The sequence below is a fragment of the Diaphorina citri genome, unplaced genomic scaffold (genome assembly GCF_000475195.1).
Source record: "Diaphorina citri unplaced genomic scaffold, Diaci psyllid genome assembly version 1.1 scaffold1764, whole genome shotgun sequence".
Taxonomy (NCBI): Eukaryota; Metazoa; Arthropoda; class Insecta; order Hemiptera; family Psyllidae; genus Diaphorina; species Diaphorina citri.
The window spans coordinates 88,103-108,842 of record NW_007379190.1 but is presented as its reverse complement, the minus strand read 5'-3'; the positions used below and the strand labels follow the sequence as shown (position 1 = coordinate 108,842).

Genomic DNA, 20,740 nt, shown 5'->3' with positions numbered 1-20,740 from the left:
TATAGGGATACTTGTTTAGCCAATGTAGGTATTTCACCTTATATCCTTATGGCTTATACCCATTCGGGCATGTAAGTATTAAAAATAGTAAACTGTGATGAGTGATTTGAACACATTTAACAAGGAAATATGTATCTAGGTATAGATAGGCACTTGCTAAATGAATGTTTACTAAATGAGTTAATCACTGAACACTGATAAAACTGACATGTACATAAGTAATCAATGAAAAATTGCCCCAGACGAAATTCTTGGAATTAGGGATCTCCCGAACATGAGTCAGTTTATCAGTATGATGCCGGTCTATACTGGACTTAGACAAACACTCAAGTTGAGCACTGGTGAGCGTGGTGTGTCTGAATGGGTGACAGTGTCTGAATGGGGGCACGTCTTTTGCGAAGTATGGAATGCAAAGGTCGAAGATCTTTCTAGAACGAGGGTCTGAAAACAACTTTATCCCATCCATTGATTGAATGTCAATAAAGAGGTTATTATTATTATTAGTATTATTATTATTATTATTATTATTATTATAGATATCTGTCTGTCCTTCTATGTGTCTGTAAACAAAATATCTCGAGAACGGTAAGAGCTAGAGACTTGAAATTTGGCATACAGCTGTCAAATGTGACAAGGATGCGACACGACTTTTGGTTAAGATCGGTGCAGCGCTTGGCGGCATTTCGACCACTTTTTGGCGGTTTTCGGTGTAATTCAATAATATCTCGGGAACGGTATGAGCTAGAGGCTTGAAATTTGGTATGCAATCCAAAAATGTGACAAGGATGCAACATAAAACGTTTGGTTGAGATAGCTGCTGCGGTTTGCGGTATTTTGACCGCTTTTGAACAGATTTCGACCGTTTTTTGGCGGTTTTCAGCAATACCGACTAAACGGTTAGAGATATTGTAAAAGTTAGGGTAGAAGAACACCCAAATGAGCATCATTCAAAAGGATTAGGAAAGTCGTGTGATGTTCACACCAGATTTTTTAATTGCCCTCATTATATCGTCCAATTATAAAAGGCTGAGTGATTTCAGCATGGTGTCTTACTTCCCTAACTGCCTTGAAATTAAAGCACATTCTTGCCTTCATTCCAACAAAGCTACAAAAATTCAATACTCGTGCACGGCATAGGCAAATAACTTTACATCAGAGGGCTTAATAAATAGGCCAAGCCTTGGAATATTGTCATAGTGACAAATATAAATAAAATCAAAGTACACATCTGACTTCTGCACACAGGATTGTGTCCCGTGACATCCTGTATTTCTTTTTCCAACCACACTTCTGACTTCTGCACAAGGATTGTGTCCCGTGACATCCTCTATTTCTTTTTCCAACGAACCAAGCGAGTTCTAAATTTTAACTTGACAGTTAATTCAGGTTGTCTGATTTGTCTGTCTGTTTTACCATAAGATATGTCCACCACTCCACCTATAGTCGACGGCCGTCGATCGATGTGAATCGTCGACTATGTTTGTACACACTTTTATACCGATTTCCATTAAACAGTTCAACAGATAAAGCGAATGTTCTTTTCTGAAAGTCTTTGTTTTCCCAATAACTCCCGGACGGATTGTCCGATTTTGTTGAAATTAGACAAGCATGTTCAACACATAAAGGATATTCGCTTATTAGATGTTGCACCAAATCGGTCAAAAAATCCAATAGGTCTTCCCAAAAATCCAACAGACAGGTACATAGACATTCTTATGACCATACTTGACTTAACTCACCTTCCCTCCCGTAGGTTCTGTGCCAGATCTAAGGAGCTCGGTAGACACAGAAGAATCCACGGATTCCTTGATTGATGAATCCGAAGAGTTCCTGAGGAGGTCAATAGACTCGATGTTCATAGAGGGAGGCGAGGGACCCAGGTTTGCATCCCGGCACCGGAGAAATTCTGCTCCCGCTGACGCTATCCATGGTAAGTTATGTGTTCTGATCTGTTTGAATAAAAGGTCGAATTTACAGATTTCGCGCCGATAAAACCGACCACATCTGACTTCTGCACACAGGATTGTGTCCCGTGACATCCTGTATTTCTTTTTCCAACGAACCAAGTGAGTTCTAAATTTTAACTTGACAGTTAATTCAGGTTGTCTGATTTGTCTGTCTGTTTTACCCAGTCCCGAATCGTTAAGATATGTCCACCTATAGTCAACGGCCGTCGATCGATGTGAATTGTCGACTATGTTTGTACATCACACTTTTATACCGATTTTCATTAAACAGTTCAACAGATAAAGCGAATGTTCTTTTCTGAAAGTCGTTGTTTTGCCAATAACTCCCGGACGGATTGTCCGATTTTGTTGAAATTTGACATGCATGTTCGTGTCTTTCATTGGAGAGTTGGGTACGTTGGTGTTGGGCAAAAGTTTACAATCTGTCATGAGAAGCATGGGAATATGATTTCAGAAAGGGAGAAGTAATATTGTGATTGTCTCTTCGGAAATGCCATTTTAAACCCCAACGGAATCGAGAGGAACGTTGTCAAATAAAATTACGGTAAGAGAGATTTTTTTAGCATCCTTTTTGGGAGGTATTCCTGTTGACTGTAATTCTAAGTATAAACATGAAAAGTGGTAGGTATGGAAAATATGGTTAGAGATATTGTAAAAGAACACTCAAATAAGCATCATTCAAAGGATTAGGAAAGTCGTGTTTGACATGCATGTTCAACACATAAAGGATATTCGCTCATTAGATGTTGCACCAAATCGGTCAAAAAATCCAATAGGTCTTCCTAAAAATCCAACATACAGGTACACAGACATAGACATTCTTATGACTGGGCTTGCCAAGCGTCCCGAATTGGCCGGGACAGTCCCGAATTTCAGGGGGTGTCCGGGCGTCCCGTTCAGTTTTTCATTTTGGGGCGTTTTGTCCCGAAATATATAAATGAGTTAAGCTGGACCAGGAATGTATCCCTGGTTTGGAAAGGTATACATATTGGTTGAGCTTTTTCCTGTTTACACATTAAAACAAACACTCCCAGCTCTGACGTACACAAGCTATATTTATCTCCAGCACTCTCAATCACTCAACTCAATTAGGAACGACATGACACCCGTCGGCAAATCAGTCTGCAGGAACGGCAAATTATTAATTGAGGGGAAAATTTTCCACTTTAGATAATCCGCCCATTTCCTCTTTTAATTATCTTCCTTGTCCCTTTCCTATAAAAAATCCCTCTCCTTCCAGTTATTTGCCTCGATGGTGTAGTGGTCAAGGCGCTCGCCTGGTAAACAGGAGGGCGTATTCAGTGGTCTTCAGTGGCCCCCAAAGGCCCCATTAGGACCCAAATCTGAGCAAAATCCATTTGGTATTGAACATTTTTACTGAATTCCACATCATAATCGGACAAACTCTCGAGTTAAAATTTGAAACTCTCTTTGTCCTTTAAACAATACCTATGTAGGTAGGTATACCTGCCTGAAGAACCCGCTTCCATCCGACCCCTTTCCCTGTCTTTTGTCTGGCGCTTTCTATTTCCCTCTCCTTTATCTCTCTCTCTCTCTTTCTCTCTCTCTCTCTCTCTCTCTCTCTCTCTATCCGCTGTTCCCTCTTATCTCCCACAGACTCCCACAACTCCCATTTCAACATTCCCTCTCCCCCACCGATAAGACTATCCAATTTCCTAACATCCTAACTGACCTTACTCTAGCCTAAAATACTAAACGCATATCCTCTCATAATAAAGTAAATAAAGTGTAGGTAATACCTACGTACCCACCTATCTCTATTGGCAAATAGGTTTTGTTCTCGGTAACAATGAATTAGACAAGGTGTATGTTGTATTATTCTATTTTAATATGTTGTATTACAGTTGTATTGTGAACTACAGGTGTATCAACTCAATGACATTGGATTTGCACAGACGTTGACCAATTCACGTGTCTTTTGGTATACGCAGTCTAAATTAGGATATTTATTCCATGTGATCGTTTTGCAATGCGTTTAACTGTTGATTAATCTGGATCGGTGCCACAGAGACTCCAATACGTATCACGTGCACGAGAGGTACAAAGAATTGTAGAACTCACGCAGTAAAATGTCAATTATGGGGGCTTCAAAGTTCTAATCGGGTCGAATTTAGACAGGTTCGACTGTACTACAAAATAAGCTTGCAAAATCGGACTAACCCTTTGAAAGTTGGGATCACTGAAGTTAAGCAACGTTGCGCGTGGTTAGTATACGGTATACGGATAAGTCACTATCAGACGTACTGCTGGAGCAACGTTGCGCGTGGTTAGTATACGGATAAGTCACTATCAGACGTACTGCTGGATTTTTCTGGCCCTACTCAGAGACTCGGAGAGGTTTAGGAATGAAGACGGGCAGTTTGTCGTTGAATGGAGGGTAAAAACCTGTCACTGAAGACCTTTGTAGTTGTACGTTGACAATATTAACCCCTTGAAAAATAAAATTAAACCCCTTGAAAAATTAAACAAAATAAATAAATGACTTACCAAAAGACTCATTGTAAGTCCACAACTATGTATAAACTCGTTGCGCGAAAATTCGGACAGTTGCCCATATTGCCACTATCCTGATGACGTCATTTGCACTGATAACAATACAGAATGCAGATACCTGATGATAATAATGCATTAAGTTCACCCCAGTGATTTTTTTGAAATAGAATAGATGACAGAATAGGGATTTGGACCACTCAGACTGAGTTAAACATGACCCGGGACCATGCAGAAGGCCCCGGGTTCGATTCCTGCCATCAACAAAAAATTGTACTCGTTTTTCGAATACAAATATTTCAACGGGTTGTTTTCTAGTGTTCTTGTGTTGACCCAGCACCTAAATGGAAAGTATCGTGTCTATTCTTACCAATCTGATGAAAGACATACTACGGAATGGGCATTTACGGGATATGGGTAGGATTGAACCCACACTCTTTTGTTTACCAGGCGAACATCTTGAACACTAGGTAGGTACCTACCTGCACCACAGAGGTAAGAAAAGTGTAGTAATTAATCATTATTGACATTTAGTACTTCTTTTTTCCGCCAGGTTTCCTCAAGTCGTCCGCCTCGTTCTATCCATTCACACCCAAAGTCCCCTCTGATCTCAAACCGAATAACTTTGTCAAGATCATCTCGCCCCATGGCCGAGTGGTGTGTGGCAAGGTCCGATATGTGGGCCCGTTACCCGACCAGGAAGATACGTACATTGGCGTGCAGCTGACGCAGGGTGAGGGCACCTGTGATGGGACCTATCAGGGGAGGCGGTAAACACTAAACTTTTTGGCTGTGACAAATAGTTATTGGTACTTTTTTGGCACTGAGAAATGATTAATAATTGGTACTTGTTTGGTACTGATGTTGGTACACGAATAAGTCGAACCAAGCGGAAAATCAACGTTTTATAGAGCCTGGTGTAGATCTATTCGATAATAAGATAGTACACCTATATCTACATTAGTTCTGTTATTGTAGCACAATGAAATCTCTATTGAGTATTGTACCACGGTGGTGAACCATAAAGGGGGAGTGATACCCACAGGCGAAGAGGTATGTAAATATAGGATGTTGGATAAATTGGGGGAAACATCTTTTTGTGTCTTTCAAAAACGTTTTACTAGGTACCTTTAGTGTACATACCTATAAGTCAGCTCCCATGGCGTAGTGGTCACTGCACTCGCCTTGCACGCGGGAGACCCGGGTTCGATTCCCGGCGGGGTCAAGAAATTTGTATCATGCAGATAATTGATTCCATGACTGGCTGTTGCGAGGCCCACTCAGCCTCGTGAGGAAAATGAGTAGCTATGACATGTAAATGCGCATAGCGACCGGTGCCAGCATGGTAGGTAAACATTGGATGATTGGATTATTGAGATATTGGGAAAAATCCTAAGGCTTCGTCTGGAATTATATCAGGGTTAAAAGGAAAAATCCCACAAGCTTCGAATCCAGCTTTTAGGTTCTTAGGAGTCATCGCTTTGTCAAAGCACGGAGTAAGTATTCCACCAAATCTTTGTTTATTTAGGATTGAATCTTGTTTTGTCTCCCACAAGCGGGTCACCTCTTCATCCCAGTATATCTCGAATGGTCTAAAGACAGACTTAGGCATTGCATCTTAGGCATTTAACTTTTGTTTTTTGAATACATCCTTCATTTCTGCATCTATGTTGTTTGGGGTCAAATGGTGGTAGATGATGGCCATTCAGTCGAGCTGGTTTTGCTGGCAAGGGTATTCTCTTGACATTTGGCCTTTGAAGTCAGATTGGAAGGTGGTTTATAGTCACTGTCATCATCTGAGTCTACAGAACTGATTTTGGAGCTGAATGTTGAAATGAGATGTTCGCCAAAATCAAGTTTGAAACACCTCATTTGTTTAACAGCTTTGCTGGGTATACCTTGGGAACACCGGTCATTTCTATAAAGTATCCAAGCATTCGAGACACAGAGATCAAACATGTGTAATATCACCCTAACTGTCCACTTGTTTGTTCGGCCTCTAGAGGGACAACATGATAAAATTCTATCAGCCATATCAACACCCCCCATGTTAGCATTGTACGATTTGATAACATCTGGTTGTTTTACCATGATGTATTTCTTTTCCTTTTTGCACCATCTTTTGACTGGTTTGCACACCCCAATGCCCTCATTCGTAGATATCATGTAGACTGGCTTGTTGTCAAACCATTTGATGAAAATCACCTTGCCATCACTGACAAAGTCAATACTTCCTCTGCCCTCTTTTCTCATATCTTTGTCTCCTTTCAGTTTCACATCTTTGGGGATTCTGTTGGGCATAATGGTACCTGAACTTCTAATCCCACTGTCAAGTAGTAGGTAGTAGTGTATTGCAAAGTTTGAGGAATGAAAAGTATCTATCATGGTGGAGTATGTGGCCCGGAACAAGACTCTCTGCTAAAGCAAGTACAGCTGTAGCCCCTAGCCCCAATGTATTACCTTGAGGAAATGTTTCTGAACCTTGTTAAATAATCAAATCTAACACAATACCACAGAGATTGGCAAGGATCCAGGCTTTAAGGCCCACAGGGTTTGGTTTGTTGGGAACAAATTGCCTCATACTACACTGACCACTAAATGGTATCATCATTTCATCAATTGAGAGTTCCTGATCTTTGTCTTCAGTATTGCAAGTGGAACGAACGTGATCCAAAAGAGGTCTTATTTTCCACAGTCTATCTTTTGATCTTTCTTCTTGTGATATTTCATTATCAAAAACCAATTTGAAAGATGACCGTAGAGAAAAAAAGCGGTCTCTTGACATTGCATCAGCAATAATTGCAACTATCCATTTTTGTGACCAGTACATGCGTATTACTGGGTATTTCAAAGCACACATCACAAAATTTATTCCCAACCAAACTTTGAATTCACACAGACTTAAGTTCAAAGATTTACCAGTTTGATGACGGAGGAATGGACTGTAACGTTTTCAGTCCTTGAGGAGAGATGACGGCTTTTCTTCTTTCAGCAATGACTTCCGCCCTTTTTCCACAAACGAACTGGAGAAGCGCTTCCGACAGAGAATGAAACTCCGATTCTTCTGAAAAGAAGCAATCCTTCACCGCCTTTTTTGCTTTCCTGTAATCAAAATGAAAACGAAAGCAAAGATATAGGTAGGTACTTATTCCAAAAATTCCAGTGTTGCGGATAGAATCCCAGCAAGGGGGAATAACAGCATCTCCACCAATTTCCTGTGAGAGTTTTGGCATCTCCACCAATTTCCATTTTTTTTTTCAAGAGGATTGATAGAGGGAACTGTACAATTGCTAAGGTCTTATAGTCCAAAAGCTAAGAGAGAACGAAGACAGGACAGGTTTGCTCTCCCGAAAACGATCCTTAGGTATCATCAGGATAAAATCATCATACCTACCTAATATAGGTAGGTAACTATGAGATATCTAACTAGACAGGTATAGGTACCTAGGTAGGTAACTATGAGATATATCTAACTAGACAGGTACCTAAATCAAAATAATACCTAACTATAGGTAGTCTCATCTGCTTGAATTTTCATGCAATATGAACATCTTACCACAGAATAAGGAGGTAGGTAAATAAATACCTACGCAGGTGAAGAATATGGAGCAGAGGTTAAGAAACCAAAATATGGATTTATGGTTTTAGCTTTCCTTGTTATGCAATGGAAAACCTCTTCCTGAATAAGAATTAAACTAGGTACCTACCTAGCTTAATTCTAAGAGAGAGAGAGAGGGAAAGAGAGAGAGAGAGAGAGAGAGAGAGAGATCCTCATAATTAAGTAGTTGAACGTATTGCATACTCATAAATAACTAGGCGGTCATAAAAATTATTCCCCGTTTTGATTTCGGATGTGGATGTTGGTTTCACTTGGAAAAAAGACCTTTACAAAGAAATAAAAGTTTCCCGGGTTCGAATCCCACCATCGACAAAAATTTGTACCGATAGGTAATTACCTATCGTGGGACAAACAAACAAACAAACAAACAGATTTACAAACTAAGTTGAAACTTGGACCTCAGTTTTGTTCCATCAACCCATTCGTTTCATTTCTTCATGTCATATTATCATGAAGAGAATATTCAGTATGTCATGAATTCATGATATTCATATTATCATAAAGAGATGTCCTTATCATGAAGAGTATACTAGACACTTCACGCGATGCCATGTCATTGATAATGGCGACAATAAACTTGTAGGAAATAAAAACAGAAATCTTTATGCCTAGGCAGCTACGAAGTTGGCTTACGGCCGCAGGTATAGGTACCTAGGTAGGTAACTATGAGATATCTAACTAGGCAGGTACCTAAATCAAAATAAATAATACCTAACTATAGGTAGTCTCATCTGCTTGAATTTTCATGCAATATGAACATCTTACCACAGAATAAAGAGGTAGGTAGTTATTTGATTTCTCATTACAAAATTCTAGCGCAATGGTTTTTGGATTTGAAGATTATTGGTTCGACCCAAGTCAACTGAGAAAATAGAGGAACAACATCTTTGATAAGTGCCATGCTTAACTTAATTGAAGCTCCCAGGACCTATTGGTAAGTGAGTGCACGATATTTGTTAGCATAGCTAATAGATAGTCCGTATGTACGTTAACTACCTACCTATCTAGGTATAATTAAAATACGATTTAGTCACAGAGTATAGTGCAGAGGTTTATCTGTTGACAGAAGAGAGGATGTTTGATTTCTCATTACAAAATTCTAGCGCGATGGTTTTTGGATTTGAAGATTATTGGTTCGACCCAAATCAACTGAGAAAATAGAGGAACAACATCTTTGATAAGTGCCATGCTTAACTTAATCGAAGCTCCCAGGACCTATTGGTAAGTGGACGATATTTGTTAGCATAGCTTATAGCTAGTCCGTATGTACGTTAACTACCTACCTATCTAGGTATAATTAAAATACGATTTAGTCACAGAACCAGCAGGTTATTAATGTTAGATATATTGGTTCCAACAACCAATTAATGTATAAGACTCTCCAATTTCTTAACATCCTAACTGACCTTACTCTAGCCTAAAATACTAAACGCATATCCTCTCATAATAAAGTGTAGGTAATACCTACTTACCCACCTATCTCTATTGGCAAATAGGTTTTGTGTAAGACTATCCAATTTCTCAACATCCTAACTGACCTTACTCTGGCCTAAAATACTAAACGCATATCCTCTCATAATAAAGTGTAGGTAATACCTACTTACCCACCTATCTCTATTGGCAAATAGGTTTTGTTCTCGGTAACAATGAATTAGACAAGGTGTATGTTGTATTATTCTATTTTAATATGTTGTATTACAGTTGTATTGTGAACTACAGGTGTATCAACTCAATGACACTGGATTTGCACAGACATTGACCAATTCACGTGTCTTTTGGTATACGCAGTCTAAATTAGGATATTTATTCCATGTGATCGTTTTGCAATGCGTTTAATTGTTGATTAATCTGGATTGGTGCCGCAGAGACTCCAATACGTATCACGTGCACGAGAGGTACAAAGAATTGTACCTAGAACTCGCGCAGTAAAATGTCAATTATGGGGGCTACAAAGTTCTAATCGGGTCGAATTTAGACAGGTTTGACTGTACTACAAAATAAGCTTGCAAAATCGGACTAACCCTTTGAAAGTTGGGATCACTGAAGTTAAGCAACGTTGCGCGTGGTTAGTATACGGATAAGTCACTATCAGACGTACTGCTGAATTTTTCTGGCCCTACTCAGAGACTGGGAGAGGTTTAAGAATGAAGACGGGTAGTTTGTCGTTGAATGGAGGGTAACCTGTCACCGAAGACCTTTGTAGTTGTACGTTGACAATATTAACCCCTTGAAAAATTAGATTAAACCCCTTGAAAATTTAAACAAAATAAATAAATGACTTACCAAAAGACTCATTGTAAGTCCACAACTATGTATAAACTCGTTGCGCGAAAATTCGGACAGTTCAATGTTCTAAACACTAAACTTTTTTGGCTGTGACAAATAATTATTGGTACTTTTTTGGCACTGAGAAATAATTAATAATTGGTACTTATTTGGTATACTGATGTTGGTACACGAATAAGTCGGAGGATTGATAGAGGGAACTGTAATATTGCTAAGGTCTTATAGTCCAAAAGCTAAGAGAGAACGAAGACAGGACAGGTTTGCTCTCCCGAAAACGATCCTTAGGTCTCATCAGGATAAAATCATCATACCTACCTAATATAGGTTATAGGTAGGTAACTATGAGATATCTAACTAGACAGGTACCTAAATCAAAATAATACCTAACTATAGGTAGTCTCATCTGCTTGAATTTTCATGCAATATGAACATCTTACCACAGAATAAAGAGGTAGGTAGTTAAATATCTACGCAGGTGAAGAATATGGATCAGAGGTTAAGAAACCAAAATGTGGATTTATGGTTTTAGCTTTCCTTGTTATGCAATGGAATACCTCTTCCTGAATAAGAATTAAACTAGGTACCTACCTAGCTTAATTCTAAGAGAGAGAGAGAGAGAGAGAGAGAGATCCACGTAATTAAGTAGTTGAACGTATTGCATACTCATAAATAAGTAGGCGGTCATAAAAATTATTCCCCGTTTTGATTTCGGATGTGCAAAGAAATAGGTAAAAAGGTCCCGGGTTCGAATTCCACCATCGACAAAAATTTGTACCGATAGGTAATTACCTATCGTGGGACAAACAAACAAACAGATTTACAAACTAAGATGAAACTTAGACCTCAGTTTTGTTCCATCAACCAATTCGTTTCATTTCTTCATGTCATATTATCATGAAGAGAAGATTCAGAATGTCATGAATTCATGATATTCATATTATCATAAAGAGATGTCCATAACATGAAGAGTCTACTAGACACTTCACGCGATGTCATGTCATTGATAATGGCGACAATAAACTTGTAGGAAATAAAAACAGAAATCTTTATGCCTAGGCAGCTACGAAGTTGGCTTACGGCCTATTAGTTACCCGCGCGGAATCGACGCAGTTTAATTCAGAGATTGTGTAACATTTGCATCTTGCATTGTTTGATATGGCACTAGCAGTGATGAATGCTCGTATTCTTATTGAGTTAAACTTACCTATAACCAACTATACAAACAAATAAAAACATTTTAACCTAGTGTGTTCTAAAAGTATAGAATTCAACAGAGGTGTGAAAATTTTAATTTTTTCTCCTCAATTTGCAATCGAAACGAAATTTTTCGCACAGAATTTGGTTACCGTCTGAAGTTGCCTAGTGTGTTCTAAAAGTATAGAATTAAACAGAGGTGTGAAAATTTTAATTTTTTCTCCTCAATTTGCAATCGAAACGAGATTTTTCGCACAGAATTTGGTTACCGTCTGAAGGTGGAATTTCCGTAATTTATTCGCGAAAGGGCACCAATACTTTGGGGGAAGAATCGAGTTTTATTTTCTAGAGCCTCTGGAGGATCAATTAGAGGAAGCAAGAACTTTGGAGAAAGCTTTGTGAAGGCAATATGTTACGGGAGCTGATCATGGCTGAGAAACATAGGGACCGACTTACCAAGCTGATTGATGGTAAGTACGAGAATTTCTTCTTTCCCCCCAGAGATTTGATAGAGGGAACTGCAACTACTGAAAGCACTGTGAGGTCTTAATGTCTTATCTTCCCGAAATCGAAAAGAGGAGGACAGGATAGGAGAAAGCCATCCGTCCCGAGAACGGACCTAAGGACCTTTAAAAGTTCAATTAGTTTTCCCTACTCTTGTGTGTGTGTTTGTATTATTTATTATTATTATTTTTTTTTGAGGTCAAGAGTAGAAGGGAGGTTATTTTGACCTAATTAACATTATTTGTCCATCTAACCTACCTTCATTTAGTACGCATGGTTTTTAAAAATGGGTCAAATTTGCATTCTCATGATAAGATTCATAAGGAATTTTAACTGTGCGATGCATGAATATTACAAACGTCATTCCCCCATACAGCTTGATAAATTTTATGACATGATTTGGAATCGAACCACCAACCGCCAAATTCGAAGTCGACTGCACTCTACACTACTGTGAGGTTGGTTCACAAAACTACCTTGGTAGGTACTTGTTATGGATTGCTTCTACTTTTTTGTACCTAATAGTGAAATTGGATACAAAATTACAAATATGTATACCTAGTCTGTGATTGGTCAATTGAACGGTTTTTCATGTAAACTACCCTTTCATTGGCCATTTTTCCCAGAGGCATAAAGTCACTGTATAACTATAACTACCAAAGGTCTGTCTAAAGACGCACATTTTACCCTCCATTCAGCAAAATTAGCCTCATCCCGCCGAAAAAGCCAGCATCACGCGATTGCTTAGAATCCCAGATGGTCATCAATACCTACTAACCACGCGCAACTTTGCTTAACTTCAGTGATCTATAGGGATACTTGTTTAGCCAATGTAGGTATTTGGTACGTGCCCAGACTAGCGTTATCATACCTACTTACAAACTTAATTAGGTACGTACGTGCTCTATTGAAAATACTCCAATACCTAAGTACCTACTTAATGATAAAGGTGAACAAAATAATCATGTCCATTATGTCAGGATTGATAAGAGATATTAAATTAAAATTGATTTATTGATGAATAGATAAAAATGTAGGGTACCTTTATCTTCTTATCAATCTCTAACCGAAGTCCAATGTACCTAATTCTTACCTATATCGTCTAGTAAGGTACCTACCTATTTCTGAGTCATCGCATTAGTAATCTGATAGGTACCTACGGAATCAAGTGTAGGTGTGGGTAGGTACCTATTCTTTATTATTATTTATGCAATTGCAAGTTCAATGAGAGGTAAAAACAAGGTTAGTTAGGTACATTTAGTTTTAACTGACAATGTCTGTGTGACGAAGCAGCTATATATTTATATAAAAACCTTTTTCTTCCAAGCAGCTGCATTCTACGCCATCTGATCTTCGATCTCTATGCGTGACATAGGCAGAGATGAGTATTAGGCCTAGGTGACTAGAATGGGAGATATGGGTGTCATATGATTGACCTTCTTACCCCCCACATGACGTCTCTTCGCGTCGCGTCACCTAGGTAACCCAGTATATTGGAAACCCCTCTCCATCGCTCAATATATCCAACACAACTCCCATCCACCATATTGTGGATTTGTTTAGTTGTAACGCTACCTCGCTGGGATCGTGTGTTTCTTTTCTCTTTGTTCAGGTCAACAGACACAATATTTTTATTCAGTTTCTTTCCAAAATGTTCAAAATGAATTCCCACAGTTTGTGTAAAATATCGAAACATCATTTATTTCATTCGGTGTTCATTGACAACGTCTTCCAACTTAAAGTCCCGATAGGAGTTCAGCTAATATGCCTCTGAAAGCAACTTCCTAATCGAGGAATTTCTTTGTGTGTCCTTAATTCTAAATTTTGTCCTGTCTTGTAAAATTGTGCTTCGTTTTTTTATTTTTTTTTTGTGAGAGAAAAAAATGGCTTCTCTTCAAATTAGAATGAAGGAAACATTCTCACGAAGCCACTTGTGTGGACATTTCTTCCAATAAATCAAGCCGTGGGACAGCGGACAAGTAAAACGCTCAATCCGTATAGTTGTGCAAACTGTTTGTGCCTATATTTATATTGATGGACACCTCATCATCAGCATCGCCTGTGTCATCGTCCCAAAGTCAGGCCACCGCTACATCTTGGTCTCAGAAACATCCGCTTCCAAGCAAAGACTCCACCATGAAGCATCACTCCATTTGGAACTGGAAGAAATTCATTGAGGGTAAGCTTAACCTAAACCACACAACAATTACATTTCTCTATGCCTAAAACCAAGCACATCATTAGAATGCATTCTCAAGGCACAATATGGACGACTGTATTGAGTAGATACGAGATATACCTAACATGGACGACTGTACAGTAGATCTCCTTGGATTCTACTCAACTCAATACATTTAATAGATCATGTGTCAAAAAATCCTTGACCCAACACTAAAAAGACAATCCAGAAATCTTTAAAAAAATCCTTTATGGTGTTCAAATTATTGCAATAGTGTTGACGAAAACAAATTGGATACACAATATTGAGAACCTGAACAGATTGGTAGATTGGTACATACTTCCAATAGGTGTACCAGGTACCAGCTGGAACATAGTAGATAACTGAAGAAAGTGGAACAATGAACAAATGGGACAATGCATTCAAGGTTGAACGAGAAAGTGACAGTAAAAGAGGAAGGGACAGTATAGAAGGGGATTTGCCAGGGAGTTCAATATTTGGTGGGTGAGAGCTGAGAGCATTTTGAGGAAGGCATTCGAAAGTCCTATGAACAGAAATTCCGTAGAGACTTTGTAAATTCATGAAAGGAATTGCAAATATCACACAAAGAGTGGAATACCCAAAATCTATTACATAACCAGCTTTTAAGTTTTGCCTTGGAATCTCATAATCAATCAAGGCAAGGTTCCCCTCATTTCTTACCAACTCTTCCATGATATCTTTCAAATGAGTACCAGATGTTTGACATAAACCTAAACAGAGATATAAACGTAATAGGTACGTACTAATACTTCTGATACCTAAATGGTAAGACTGCTATCTAGACAACTGGGTTTGAGGTTGAGAGGGTTGGGTTTCCTACTCTTTGTTTGCTACTCTCTGCTGTTCAGGTGTTGGTTTCAGGAATTCATTACTCTGAGAAAACCTATTACATAACCAGCTTTTAAGTTTTGCCTTGGAATTTTGAGATATGTTAGGTTAGATATCAATTCAATCTTTGGTTAGATCGTTAGATTACAGCTCTCTACTTCATTCCTCCATTTGCTGACTTCTTCGTTTCTGCATAGGTTCTAGGTAGGTATGTCTGGAAGACTTCACCTGTTCCAACTAATAGCCAAGGTAAATCTTTAAAATCTCACGTCCCTACTTAGAATAAACCGTTCTATCTTGTCATTTCTCAAACGTATTCTGTCTTATAAGTTCAACTCTTTGCAAGATCTCATAATCTATCAAGGTATCAAGGCAAGGTTCCCCTCATTTCTTACCAACTCTTCCATGATATCTTCCAAATGAGTACCAGATGTTTGACATAAACCTAAACAGAAATATAAACGTAATAGGTACGTACTAATACTTCTGATACCTAAATGGTAAGACTGCTATCTAGACAACACTGGGTTTGAGGTTGAGAGGGTTGGGTTTCCTACTCTTTGTTTGCTACTCTCTGCTGTTCAGGTGTTGGTTTCAGGAATTCATTACTCAGCTCAGATAATGTACTCGTTTTACTGGTTAGGAGGTGGAAATCTTTGATAGTTGCGTGTACCTCAGTGAAGGCAAGTTGTACTGAGACTTTATGGAACATACCAAAACCACCCCTCAATGCAAGATTGTTAGGCCGATGCGGCATCGGTGAACAGATTATGGACTAGTTTCTCCTAGACTAGGTTTACATAGAATTCAGGCTTTGACTATAAGACTTCAGGGTTTGGCTGTGGAGGATTGGACACATTAAATTGGGGTCTTGAGACCAATCCAGATTTCGTGAAGCGGACATTCTTTGGCCCAACAAAAGGGACCTTTCATGATCCTTTGTTTCCTTTATCACATACCTACCTATATTTAATTACAGATTTATATCTAAGAGTACCCAACATTCAATTTCAATGCTTTCAACGTTCATTAGGTACTCATTCTTCATTTGTCACAAGGCGGTTATGTCCAATGTCCATGTCTTTCTACTTCAGTCACCCCCCTGAAGTGCTTAGTGAGGCGTTTCATTACTCAGTGACTCAGTGTGCTTATGCTTATCGATGTTTTGCGCGATAACAAAAGCAAGTATAACATGGAGGTGCAAAACATGTGGTAACCAGCGTGACGATAGATATAGTTGCGTGTACCTTAGTGAAGGCAAGTTGTACTGAGACTTTATGGAACATACCAAAACCACCCCTCAATGCAAGATTGTCAGGCCGATGCGGCATTGGTGAACAGATTATGGACTAGTTTCTCCTAGACTAGGTTTACATAGAATTCGGGCTTTGACTATAAGACTTCAGGGTTTGGCTGTAGAGGATTGGACACATTAAATTGGGGTCTTGAGACCAATCCAGATTTCGTGAAGCATGAGGGCTCTGGAAATTGACCTTATAGAGAAAATTGTAACCCGACTTTTTCATTCCACCGAAATTCTTTGATCTTACCAACCACATAGGTATGGGTTCTGGTCGACGACGCGTTGGTCGACTCACCTTTAGCTTACATGTACTGCACGGCTTTAGTTTTGTACTTTGTACTTATTTTAACTTACCTCTGCGGCCCCTGTTCGTTGGTCGACTTTTTCATTCCACCGAAATTCTTCGATCTTACCAACCACATAGGTACGGGTTCTGGTCGACGACGCGTCGGTCGATCGACTATACTAGTCCATGGACTCACCTTTAGCTTACATGTACTGCACGGCTTTAGTTTTGTACTTTGTACTTATTTTAACTTACCTCTGCGGCCCCTGTTCGTTGGGTCTCTATAATCTTCATCTCGTCTCTCCAGTACAACCCAAGGTATCGGGTTTTAGGTTTCACCCTCATACAATTCTTTTGTCCTTCGTCAGGCTTGGTTCTTGTTCCTTGACGTTCTGTACATGCGCGCGCGCAGCAGCTCTTATCACGTTCTATTTCACATCTTCATTGCTACGGTCCACGAAAACATAGGGTGTAACAATGAGACGCCAACATCTGTATTATGTATTTAATGAACCGACAATCGTCAGTTACTGACGTCACAAAAACTTGACGTAAGTGATTGAGTTGCTCCAGGTTTGTAAATTATAGTTCAGTGAACTGCATTCGGAATTTTGGATCTTGATCAAATGGAATCCATCAGATTAATCAATGGGTGCTAGATAGAGAGAGTTCAGAAGGAGCATCGTAGGATTCGTAGGTGATGATTTGATGAATGACATTATGACATTGAAATGGGTATCTTCTGATTTTATCATGAATTTCATCCATATTCTCACCTAGAACATCCTGGGTATAAAAGATTTCCTAGAAGTGGGTACAAATAACTGATACAAATGACAAAACTTGACAAATATCTTGATCCACACCTTCAACCGTCTTGTTTTTCTTGACGGTTTGCAAAACGTTTCACTTGAATCACTTGACACTGTGACACTCTAGGGTTAACTTGGAGAAAACAAAGATTACAAAGAAGTTTGTTGTGTAACCTGATTACTTTATGCAATTTGTCTCCACCTTACCCCAGATCTCCAGGTGGTAAGTAAGGTTAACTTATCTAATTTGTCTAGCTCGGTTCGGGGTAGGTACCCTATTATTGTACAATGGTCTATCTAGCTTAGGTAATGGACTTACCTATACGAATCTATCTGGCATAACCACGTAAACCTACAAGCTATGTAAGTTTAGGTACCCTATTGTATACCTATAGCTTCGTTAAAATATCTATGACCACCTTATATCCTTATGGCTTATACCCATTCGGGTATGTAAGTATTAAAAATAGTAAACTGTGATGAGTGATTTGAACACATTTAACAAGGAAATATGTATCTAGGTATAGATAGGCACTTGCTAAATGAATGTTTACTAAATGAGTTAATCACTGATAAAACTGAGATGTACATAAGTAATCAATGAAAAATTGCCTCAGACGAAATTCTTGGAATTAGGGATCTCCCGAACTTGAGTCAGTTTATCAGTATGATGCCGGTCTATACTGGACTTAGACAAACACTCAAGTTGAGTACTGGTGAGCGTGGTGTGTCTGAATGGATGACAGTGTCTGAATGGGGGCACGTCTTTTGCGAAGTATGAAATGCAAAGGTCGAAGACCTTTCTAGAACGAGGGTCTGAAAACAACTTAATCCCATGCATTGATTGAATGTCAATAAAGAGGTTATTATTATTATACTTTGACGTAAATCCATGCATACCTGCCTACTTTGAGGTCATACCACAAATATTTTGAAGACATTCCATGAAATATTTTGACGTCAATGAGTTTGTTTTCGAGGTATCCAGGACATTCTTTGGCCCAACAAAAGGGACCTTCCATGATCCTTTGTTTCCTTTATCAGTTTATCACATACCTACCTATATTTAATTACAGATTTATATCTAGAGTACCCAACATTCAATTTCAATGCTTTCAAAGTTCATTAGGTAGGTACTCATACTCATTCTTCATTTGTCACAAGGCGGTTATGTCCAATGTCCATGTCTTTCTACTTCAGTCACCCCCTGAGCTTAGTGAGGCGTTTCATTACTCAGTGTGCTTATGCTTATCGATGTTTTGCGCGATAACAAAAGCAAGTATAACATGGAGGTGCAAAACATGTGGTAACCAGCGTGATGACGTCACAGAGAGAGCTATTTTCGAATCTTCTAGAGCAGAATGAAGTGGAGGAAGCATTGTGTATGTGCTCTTCGTGTTCTCCCTTGTTGCTTGAAGAGAGTTGCAATTTACGGAAGCACGTGGCAAGAGAAAGTCTGGGCTGAAAGAGACAAATACAGTTGGAGTTATAAAGGCTAAACGCGCTTATTACACTGAAGTAACATGACGCAAGCTGTAATGAAGCTTGCTTCCAAGCAGCACGTAGGTAGCACGCTCCAAAATCATATCAATTCAATTCAAAATCTTTAAAGCATATGCATGTTGCGATTGTTGCCTCATGTTGACAATCCATTGAGATTTGAGGTGCTTCAAAAGCATAATTCAATGCAGCATATGCTACTTGTTGTCTCAGTGTTATTGCGCCTTAAGAGTCTTAAGACTGAAAGTTTGCTGAATTTTTGGAATAGAATGGTGTAGGAAATGGAACTTTTACTATATTTTCCTCTTTGTTTATATTTCTGCAACTGAGAAGGAAAGTGGTCAAGGACAGGGTTGGAGATACTGATTTCATATTGTCTTGATTGTTACATAATTGCGCCTTAAGAGTCTTAAGACTGAAAGTTTGCTGAATTTTTGGAATAGAATGGTGTAGGAAATGGAACTTTTGCTATATTTTTCTCTTTGTTTATATTTCTGCAACTGAGAAGGAAAGTGGTCAAGGACAGGGTTGGAGATACTGATTTCATATTGTCTTGATTGTTACATAAAAGCTGTCGTTATTTGTTTTCATATGCTTTTCAAGGTTTTGCAGGCTTTTTAGCCCGTCCTTCCTTTATTATTACGATAGTAATAAAAAAAGGTATAGTGGACGGGCTATTGTATTCGCTTCGGTGTCTGTCATCGTAATAATAAAGGTATAGTGGACGGGCTATTGTATTCGCTTCGGTGTCTGTCTGTCCCCATAAAAGGACTTATCCAAACCTAGTCAACCTATATATCAAAATAAAGGTCTTTTTACCTGGAACACGAAAGTGGTGGTGGAAATTTTGACAAAACTGAATATTAAACAAATTAGGCAGGTATAATGTACATAGGTACTGATTTTCTCTAATCACGATCGAATAAACTACGGGCTAAAAAATTCCCGGAGGGACGGGCCCAGCTTGTTTTCGAATCTACGTCCTACGTATATCAATACCTAGCAATTTGGCAAGAGCTAAATTGAATCTACCTTTTATTTGATTTCTCATATACCTACGTATTTACTTATTTGATTTAAAAGCACCAAGTATTATTTATTTGATTTTTCTTACGTACTTATTTGTTATTTGTATTCTCCATCAACTAGGAGTGTGCCAACTGCATGTCTGTTATTTACCTACTGTGTAGTTTTACTTTGATTATTTTATGATTATGATTTTCTCTTATCAGCGTAAAATAGCCAAAGATAAACAATGTTTATCAACTTTGATAAACACATTATTCATCAGTTGGAACGTTGTTTACATTTTAGAGTCAGAAACAACTCGCTTTCTTTTTCTCTCTTTTACATCTCTCTGTTTCCCTTTCTCTTGTCTCTCCCTTTCTCCTGGGGGAGAAGTTCCTTCTTTTGCTCTCTATCTCCTTTTCCCTCCTTTCTCTCTCTCTCTCTCTCTCTCTCTCTCTCTCTCTCTCTCTCTCTCTCCAAATCGGACTTACATAATGCCCGCCCGCCACTCAAGCTCACAGTCTGAACGTGAGTGAAAAAATCTGGTGTGAACATCACACGACTTTCCTTATCCTATTGAATGGTGCTTATTTGGGTGTTCTGTTGTAACATTTACAATATCTCTAATCGTTTAGTCAATATAGCTGAAAACCGCCAAAAAGCGGTCGAAACCCGCCAAAAAGCGGTCGAAACCCGCCAAA

General features: G+C 38.8%; 3 protein-coding genes across 5 annotated transcripts in view; 2 read left to right on the top strand and 1 right to left on the bottom strand.

Annotated features, from left to right (window-relative positions):
• The first annotated feature begins 274 nt into the window (after positions 1 to 274).
• Positions 275 to 5,252, top strand: LOC103517147. The gene is made up of 3 exons (XM_008482170.1): positions 275 to 341; positions 1,754 to 1,930; positions 5,032 to 5,252. The coding sequence occupies exons 1-3, from the start codon at positions 275 to 277 to the stop codon at positions 5,250 to 5,252; spliced, it is 465 nt and encodes a 154-aa protein (XP_008480392.1).
• Positions 5,253 to 6,158: 906 nt separating this feature from the next.
• On the bottom strand, positions 6,159 to 6,779 carry LOC103517146 (piggyBac transposable element-derived protein 3-like). The gene has a single exon (XM_008482169.1). The coding sequence runs from the start codon at positions 6,777 to 6,779 to the stop codon at positions 6,159 to 6,161; it is 621 nt and encodes a 206-aa protein (XP_008480391.1).
• A 4,986-nt stretch (positions 6,780 to 11,765) lies between these two features.
• Positions 11,766 to 20,740, top strand: part of LOC103517143 (speckle-type POZ protein B) — a 51,161-nt gene continuing 42,186 nt past the window's right edge. For 2 of the 3 annotated variants that reach the window (XM_026829350.1, XM_026829349.1), the window contains exon 1: positions 13,629 to 14,260. In XM_026829350.1, the coding sequence (XP_026685151.1) occupies positions 14,116 to 14,260 (145 nt within the window). In that variant the 5' untranslated portion in view covers positions 13,629 to 14,115. Of the gene's footprint in view, positions 12,048 to 13,628; positions 14,261 to 20,740 lie in introns of those variants that run through there. The other variant, XM_026829352.1, reaches the window with a different exon arrangement.

What these genes read in the sequence shown, in the direction of transcription:
- LOC103517147 (XM_008482170.1), top strand. Translation starts at nt 275, where the DNA reads ATGAGTCAGTTTATCAGTATGATGCCGGTCTATACTGGACTTAGACAA. An exon ending in AACACTCAAGTTGAGCACTG is followed by an intron (nt 342 to 1,753) that starts GTGAGCGTGGTG and finishes TCCCTCCCGTAG; the next exon opens with GTTCTGTGCCAGATCTAAGG. An exon ending in TCCCGCTGACGCTATCCATG is followed by an intron (nt 1,931 to 5,031) that starts GTAAGTTATGTG and finishes TTTTTCCGCCAG; the next exon opens with GTTTCCTCAAGTCGTCCGCC.
- LOC103517146 (XM_008482169.1), bottom strand. Translation starts at nt 6,779, where the DNA reads ATGCCCAACAGAATCCCCAAAGATGTGAAACTGAAAGGAGACAAAGAT.